The following is a 9,243-nucleotide window of genomic DNA, read 5'->3' on the forward strand; positions in this document are numbered from 1 at the left end:
AGTATAGGCTTAACAATAAACAATATAAACGTTGTAAAACGATGTTTTTTTTGCTATCATGTAATCTTTGCATGTAAAATATGCTAAAATTGACTGTTTTGTCAGTCCATAAAACTTTAGAAAATCATTGAAGAAACAATTATAAATTATCATTGTTATTTTTCTGGTTTTTTATTATTGTTATTTTTGCTGTCGTGTTTCTTATTTTAGACGCTAGCATAAAAATGATTTTAACTAAATTGACATCAGAAACACACAAAATACGCTTCTTAAAAATAATTCAGATCATTTTGATGGTTTTCCAATGCATTGGTAAAAGGAGTCAAGAGACCTTTAGAACTTTAGAATGATTAATCCAATTGACATTTTCCAACACCTGATCAGGTCACAATACAATGTATATTCTGCTTGAATGAATTATCACCTGTTCAAAGTGAAGTACTCAGTAATGCCTATTGCCCGCTGAGTGTTTGTGTAGTCCCTTACAATCCTAAATGATGACCCGTCGTCTTAGATGAACTAATTAGCAACGACCCACATTAGCATAGCATAGACAATGCTCAACATCCAATATAAGAGTAGGCTACGGGATTTCATCACTCTGTTTTCGTAATACACTTTATTATATCAGGTTATGTTTCCTTCTCACAAAATACAATTAAAGAGATCATAGGATTATGATTTCTAAAATTAAAAAGCGTTCAATATAAAAAAGCTTCAATAGATTGCATTTGAATTTCAACGAAAACATTCGACCTCGGTATAAAAAATACGTTTGAAACAATGGCTATAGATTACATATGTTTAAGGCGAAGGCCAGTGATTACATAGGCCTATACATTATAAACAATTGATTAATTATTGGTTGTCATTAAATATTTGTTTGCCATAAAAATCCACTTAAGCGTTTAAAAAACGTTCCCTTCAAAACGCATTTAGATACTTTGGTCTTGCATTTTCCACTGAGCATCAAGGACATCAAAACTAAGGTGGAAAGTGAAGAGCAGCACCCCTATCGAGCAGATGTGTTTGCTCAAGCTGGAATCCAATCAGAGTCTCGGAGCAACAGGAGGCGCCTCCTCTCTTAAACATCGTCACGAGTGAAGGGAGAACTTCCATTCCTAATGTTCTCCAAGACCTGCCACCACATAACCGCTGGATCCTGCGCACACCAATGGCAAACCACCAGTAGTAGGTCAGTGACTTTTTCTACCAAACGTTCCGTTTTTCTTTTAAATGTCTTTCCTGTTTCTTGTTAAACATATGTTGGTGCTGACTTCGGTGCCAGCTGACAAGAAATATTTCGGGTATTGTTTTGTTACCCAGCCTCCTTCTCTCTCTCTCCCACTCTTTCTCTTATCTGTTGTGGGTCTTATCAAGTGGTTATCACTTTTCTGCAAAGACATATTACGTTTTGTTTCCTATCTGTTACGCTGTATGTTTTTTATAATTATGATGAGAGTGCATCAAGAAGGAGGACGAGTTCAAGACCGGGATGGATTCAGATCAGTGTAATGCCCTGAATGGGTTGCGTGCGTGCGCGCGCATGTGATTACTTGGAACAGAATCCTGTTCAGTCATTCACGTCAGCTAAACTTTCAATTATAAAACATTTTAACGTTGATGTTATAAGCATGATGTGTTTTGGGTAGGTTGTAGCGGAGCATTACGCGATTTCTAAAGTATACAACTCCATGATAAAAGTGAACACTTTATACGTTTATAAATTCGTATTTTTATATCTGCACAAATGCTAGAAAAATCATAAGTTTTGTTGTAACGGTTTCAGGGAAGTCTTTATGTTTTCAAAGTTATCTGGCATCTGTGTTAATAATTGTTGTCCTGGGGCTCTGAGATCTCTTCTGTGCCACAATTTGACATTTAAGTGTTACCTATTTCATTACATTTTCGTTCCCCGTTGTTTTTATTTTCGTTTACTTATTTAAATTTTTGGAGCTGTTAATGCATTATATCCCACAATCCACCACCCAGAAGTTATTTTAAATTTATGTTCTCATTTTCAGTGCACCCTGCCTCTCCATTTTCCACGAGCTGTGAGATATATAAGGGATCCTGGATGGACCTGGGTGATAATAGCTGGTCTATGGTCAAACGCGAAGTGTCAAGCAGCAACCCAGGGTCTCCGACTGAGCAGAGCTACCTGAACACTGACCGGAGGGACCGGTTGAGATCACCGGCGCCGGCTCACCTGGAGGCGGTGGGAACTCGTCGCGCCGAGGGCAGGCCCTTACACTCCTACGGGCACTTTGGGCATCCCAACAACGCCCTGCCCAATTCAGACGACGTTACACTCTTTACGGACCTAGACCAAAGCAACAAACTCATCATCTCAGGTGGACACACCAGGGAGGCACACAAGGGAGGCCTAATTGTGGATCCCACCGACATGTATCAGACTCTAGCCATCGCCGCGGCCCAGAGTCAGGCCGGGTATAACGACTCCCCATCGGCCGGTTATATGCACTCCAACCCTAATTCGCCTGTATATGTTCCGACATCTCGAGTTGGGACGATGATACCGAGTTTATCGTACCTACAACCCAGCGTGTCATCGCAGCCGAGCCATGCAGTCAGCAGTCATTCGGTCTGGTCACAGTCCGCCCCGGAGAGCCCGTCTTACAGCACTGGAAGTCCACATACATCCAACCGATTCCACTACTCCCCTAGTCCGCCGATGAATAACGGCACATCAAGGGACACCAGCTATACCAATCCACTGACTGTAAACAGTCGAGACCAGTATCCATTACGACCAATAAGTGGATCTTACACCAGTCCATACTCTCCTTATGCATCGCAGCTACCGCAGTTACCGGCGGCGTGGCCAGCAGGACCCTTTGAGAACTCCATGCTTCATTCCCTGCAATCCAGAAGCGCACCACTGTCCATCAGAGGACCAAACGGAGGTAAGTTATTTAACAGTGTTAAACTATCTTTTTTGACTAAAAATAAAAGCACTAGTTCCCCATCCAATTTATATATTTGAAATCGTTTTGCTTGACTTCAATTAAATTACCATACAGTACACACAATTATTCAGTAATACTGTTGCACTGATTATTCTTTATGGGTTAAAATGCAATAATTACATTTTTATTGCTTACATATATATAAATCGTATAAAAGGTATAGCATACATAACCAAATTGTGGTGTAGTTTGTAAAACGTTAGAATCAGTTTAATGCTCATTTGTTAAAAAAATATTCAGTAAGCAAACTCATAAAATTAAATGTTTAAATAAAATAAAATATATGATGTTAATTTTTGTTGGGATCTGTGATATTAATAATATTAAAGCCAGAACTTTGCATTTCAGTTTTCATATTCAACTTTAAAAAGTATAAATTACCAGTATAAATTAAATAACTCAAAATAATCACATAAATTATAGCTATGCAAAAGGAATTGTGTGAATCATATGAATTATGCAGAATTTAGTTAAATACACTAACAGTGAGAATTTTGTTTTGTACATTGTACAGTTTTTATGAGTTAAAAAAATAAGAAAGGAGAGGGGAATCATATTTCAAGCTGGCAGACACATCGCGTCTGTCATTAACGCCATTAGTCTCCTACATGAGTTTCAAGTCGGGCACACAGACGTTGGTGACTGGTGATGGTAAATGTAATGTTGATATAGTCGAACTGTCTGTGTTTCTGTCTCTTAGATTTTCTGGACGATATGGTGGAGAGTCGCGAGTGCGTCAACTGCGGCGCTATGTCCACCCCGCTGTGGAGACGCGACGGCACGGGTCACTTTCTCTGTAACGCCTGCGGTCTGTACAGCAAAATGAATGGACTCAGCCGACCATTAATTAAACCTCAGAAGCGTATGGTGAGCACCGGCTCGACGAGCTACTTAACCACTCAATTTCCTGCCTATTTGTTTCAAACAATAGCCAGAGGTTATCTCGGAACATCTTCACAGGTCTACTCCCATAAAAAACGCTGTTTTATTGGCTATGCAAGTTTACTTACAGGAATTGTCATTAATCGTTTAGGGCACAAAAGAGCATGCATCTTCTTATATAAAATAAATAAATACGTTGACTAATCTGAACGTCGTACAATTATCGGCCATTCAATAAAAATGACATTAGCCTACGAATTTACGCAAACATAAAATAGGCCTATTATTCAATACATTTAACATTTTTCAGCCAATAATTATTTTTGGTTACATGTTTGACAGTTTTTTGTTTCTCATTATTGGTAATTAACTGCGTTGTTAATTCCTCATTTTTCTAAAGTCATCTTCAAGACGGATTGGTCTATCTTGCGCCAACTGCCAAACCAGCACTACAACCCTGTGGCGCAGAAACGCAGAGGGAGAGCCAGTGTGCAACGCGTGTGGACTTTACACAAAATTACACGGGGTATGTTACATCACACCTTCCACACAAAAATTAGGATGACATCTTACATAAAACTAGCAAGCATACTGCATTAAATTCCAAATGTTAATTATTTTTTGGAAAATTACTTGGAAATGTTCTATATTTTGTATAATCAATGCAATAATTCAAAATATGTTTTGGTCAGGTCCCTCGACCCCTTGCCATGAAGAAAGAAGGTATTCAGACAAGGAAAAGAAAACCCAAAACCCTGAGCAAAACAAAGGGATCATCTGGTATGTCATAACACACACTCCACACAACAAGTTTCATTTTGGTAGATTCAAGGTCAAATAACTCATTAAAATGTTTCACAGGAAGCAGTTCTGTCCCCATGACTCCAACTTCCTCCTCGTCCTCTAATTCAGAGGAGTGCACAAAGAACAGTCCTTCATCAACGCAGGTGCCTGTAACATCGGTAAGTTATTGGGATCTTTTCTCTTTTGAAAGGCTACATTTGCCCTACATTAAAGTTCACTCAAGTACTAAAAAGCGATCAATGCGTAGAAAAATGAAATTTCAGCATTAAACAATAGGTCAAATTTTACTGCTAAAAATGCATTATTTATCATAATTTTGAATGCTGTTTAAAAAGTTATACACTTGCATTTCATATAACCTTACACTACTTTAACATTTTAATGAGACATGGGCCTGTGTAGCAAAATGGCAATTTTGTTGCAGTAAAAGACATGTTGCTAACACTCTTGTCTGATCCAGGTCAACTCTTCATCACTGGTGGGCCAAGTTGATGTTCCAGGCACGACAGGCTCCATGGTAAAATACCCAGGCCATGAGAGTCTCTACACGAATGTAGGCTTGACGTCCACAGCTGACGTGGCAACCTCTGTGAGAGGGGACACTTGGTGCCCTATGGCCTTGGCCTGAACCATGGCATTATGGGACGAGAGCCATGTGCCGTCCTTCAGCTCATCTGAGCGTCACTTTGCCGTTGTCCTTAAAATGGCTGGTTCGAGCAGGGTGTGGGGGTTGTCATCCATTTTTGGCGCGCTAACGATCTTTGACCAGATACCTGTTCCAAATACTCCAATGTTTGATTCACCCGTGGAATACTCTGACTGGACGTCCATAATGGAGATTATCAGCACCACTCTGCACTAAAGGACAACACAAGGGAGAGAGTCAGCTTTAAAATGGCTTCAGGCCATACCCGCATGAGCGTTGCTCAAAGGAGTAAGTGGATCAAAAGTTATTCTTTGAAGGTAGATTTGTATAAATTAATGCAAACGGATACTTTGCCCATTTGAAAAGTCAATGTCTTTGTACAGATTGCGCTGATATGAGGAGAATAAAACGGTTGATCTTTTATGAAACTGGAATTGAAGATAAAGTATCAAGGTCTTCTTGTTGATGAATGCCAACATATTTATAAAGCTACTGTTGTTCAGACAATGCATTTATTTGTCAATAAAGATAATGTCAAATAGATTAGAACTGAAGCCTTTTGTTTTTAGCGTGATGTCATCACAGTGTGGATGCCGCTCACTGCACACCTTTATGAAAAAAAAGAAAAAAGAAAAGAAAAAAGCTCTTATCAGATTGAACTGTTTTGTGATGGTTTAATACAGGGTATCAAAGATCACAGGAACTCATGTGAGGCTTGTAGTGTCTTGTTTGATTACACGTTTGATTGAAATGGTCTAATCAAGTAAATTCATTCATAGTTCAGAAAATAATTCTGCACAGTTTTGGATGTGTAGACCTGCATGGGGGAAAAATTCTAATTTGAGTAAAGATTCAATTAAAAATAAAAAAACTACAATAAGCATAAATACAATATATTTCTGTTAGAACAAACAGCACTCAGGATTTTCTTTCTGATGCATTTTTTTTGTTACAAAAACTTTTGCTGCAATACTTGGAGACATAAGACTACCTAAGTTATGACATTAATGTGCAAACATCAATGTTTGCTGTATGCTGTTATTTTTAATTTTTTAATTTTACTTTTAGTAATGTCCATTCTGAATCTTTCTTTCACAATTTATCAAATGATTTAGAAAGAATAATGTGTGTCAGAATTCAGAAGTAGTAAAATATCTAATGAGTTCAGTCCCAACTGTTAATGATTTACTGCATCTGAGATTTAGCTTTGTAATGGGGTTTGAACAAGCACCAGCCATCTTTACAGATTACTACTAAAAACATCAAATTAATTCTGCTTCAGTTAGAGGATTGGTGATTTTTGGACAATTTGACAATCGTATGTCAAAAAGACATTGTGTAAATGACACAAGAAGAATTTTGCTACGGTAATTATTTTCTGTCTTTATAACCTCTACAATTATTTATTTCTGCAATGTAGTGTGTTTCTTAGAGGGTGTTTGTCTATTTTATTTGAATTAACGTATTTGTATTTTATGGTTGTGTTTTCTAGGCATAATATTGATCCCAGAATTATTCTACATCTGAGTTTAACAGATTGACAGTTCATTCAGTTTTTGTCTAATTGAAAATATTTAAAGCAACTGTAGACCAAATTGTCTTGCATCAACACCCCCTCCAGTCTAAGGTTCGTAGTGAGAGATTCTTTGTATTCTTCACATGAATGTTTTTATGAACCACTGGACATAATTTAATTGTACCAAATGTACACAGTGTGTTTTGTCATCAACAGCATCAGTCATACAGCAATGTTCACGCTAATAGTGTTATCAAACCATTGACTCTCCCTGCTGTTTTCCAGTGTACAAAGTATTGAGAAGGACATTATTGTTAGATGTATTTTGTGTTAACTATGTGAACCAAATTCCATTTTTTTCAGATTAGTTCTTTAACACTGGAACAATAAATAAGAGCCATAACTAAACTGGTTGTGTTTTGCCTTTCCTTATTTTCATTTTTTTTATTTAATCTAATTTAGTCAAGTGTTAATCTATTTTTGTTTAACAACAAAACAAACTTACACAGAGTGTATTCACAGGTCAATGTTTCACAAGTCACAAATTATTTTCTTTTTTTTAATTTCATTTATAATAGCTAAATAACTTGTAGGCTACAGCAATCAATGATGAAATTTAACTTTTACAAATGAACTTTTTATACAATTTAAGGTTTTCCCCTTTATAGCAATCTGAAATAACTTATAGTATTCTGTTGCATATATGTAATAAGGTGTAAGCATGCAGTTTAAACAAGTACATTTTTTCTTTCGACAAATAAACCGTAAAAATGTTGGTTAACATTTGGCACAAAAATAAACATTTTAATATATTAATATGTCGAATTTTAGTAATTATGGGTAACAAAAACAAGATGGTGTAGTGACCTCTTCAGCATGTGATCATCCCAGATGAGTTTAAAATCTTGACCAAGCCAAAGTCCAGCCCAAATGAATAATTAGTTTATGTGAACTTTGACATATGAATGTGCTGATCTTTGCCTCAAGGTTGCACTTTGATTTACAACTGATTGATGAGCTCTCAGCTCCAATAGATTGGAGGTCTCTAATGTGACTTTTTGTCTCCTTTTCGGTGCTGGTGAGGCAAAGATAAATGCAACATGTCCTGCTACTGATAAACCATTTACACAACACCTCTTCTGCTTCAGAAATATCTGTCTTAATTGTCTCAGGTGTAGCATATACATCCATTAGAAATGTTGAAATTTGTTCATCCCATTTAACGGTGACACAGCAACTACCTGCTGATACCTTCGTAAAATAATACCATCTGTGTTTCTTTCCTGTACATTGTTTCCTTTCTTTTTCTTTTATTTGTTTGCACCACACACAGCAACACCAGCCCAGACGAGCATTTCTACAGAGCAAACAGTTGCTCCCTATTGCCCTTTTGAACTACACATGCCCTCTTTGCCTCAGAGAGAAGTACCAGCCACAACATAAACCTCTGAAACACACACCATTAATAACAGCTTTGGCATGGCCCAACAGAATTCACTTAAACTGCACTAACGTCACTTTACATTCCATCTGCCTTCTGCTGTCACCTACAGCTCCAGCGCTAATTAAGATTTATCCTAGTGCATTCTGGGTATCTGCCCAGCATGTATGACATATTGCAATGTGGTTTATTGAGCTGGGATCTACAAAGGATTTGAGTAAATTCTTCTCTTTGTGATTACAGTAAGAACGGGGAGTGGCAACCTTTGAAAAGACACTCTGCGCAACAGCGTTTCTAGTGGCATGAGATGGTATTGCAGGCCCAGTCCAATGTGAAGTCCAGGGGTCTTCAACTATTTTTCTTTGAGGGCCAGATTCCAAAAGTATAAATAGGATGCAGGCCAGTTTTTTTACCATATCATCATTTCTTCTGTTATTTATTGCATTTTATTCTTTTTATACTGTTTTTGTTGCTGTTACTTATAGGTCATATAATTGTCATATTTATGAAGGTATTTTGTTAAATTAATGAAAGACAAATTAATAAAAGTCAAAAACGCTAATACATTCAGCACAAAATTAATCCCTGCCACTTGAATGTTAAACTGGTGTCTTATAAAGCGAATCAATTGAAACTGAGCGCTCTTCTTCTCGTCTATCTCTATTTCATCTTCGAGTAAATTCCAATCACATTCATGTGCCCCACGCACTTAGAAGGGCAGATCATTTGAAGAGTAAGTTCTGGAGGGAGATGAACAGCTATTTTTCGTAAATATAGCTGTTCATACATAATGAATGCAGAAAAAATCAGTTTTTCCCTTATCTGAGACAACGGTTCACGTGGTGTAGTACTCTTCCTGCAGTTACTTTCAAGGGCACTAGACAGGGGCGATTCTAGGTTTTCAATATTAGGGGGGCTTAGCCTAATATATACATTATATATAGCCACACTTTAAGCACCACAT

General features: G+C 37.4%; 1 protein-coding gene across 1 annotated transcript; it reads left to right on the forward strand.

Annotated features, from left to right (window-relative positions):
• The first annotated feature begins 1,131 nt into the window (after positions 1–1,131).
• Positions 1,132–5,920, forward strand: gata6 (GATA binding protein 6). Its single transcript, XM_057334526.1, has 7 exons — positions 1,132–1,195; positions 2,025–2,927; positions 3,691–3,857; positions 4,273–4,398; positions 4,565–4,652; positions 4,734–4,834; positions 5,137–5,920. The coding sequence occupies exons 2-7, from the start codon at positions 2,078–2,080 to the stop codon at positions 5,302–5,304; spliced, it is 1,500 nt and encodes a 499-aa protein (XP_057190509.1). The 5' UTR covers positions 1,132–1,195; positions 2,025–2,077; the 3' UTR covers positions 5,305–5,920.
• Positions 5,921–9,243: the final 3,323 nt, after the last annotated feature.

This window comes from Triplophysa rosa, linkage group LG5 (genome assembly GCF_024868665.1).
Source record: "Triplophysa rosa linkage group LG5, Trosa_1v2, whole genome shotgun sequence".
NCBI lineage: Eukaryota > Metazoa > Chordata > Actinopteri > Cypriniformes > Nemacheilidae > Triplophysa > Triplophysa rosa.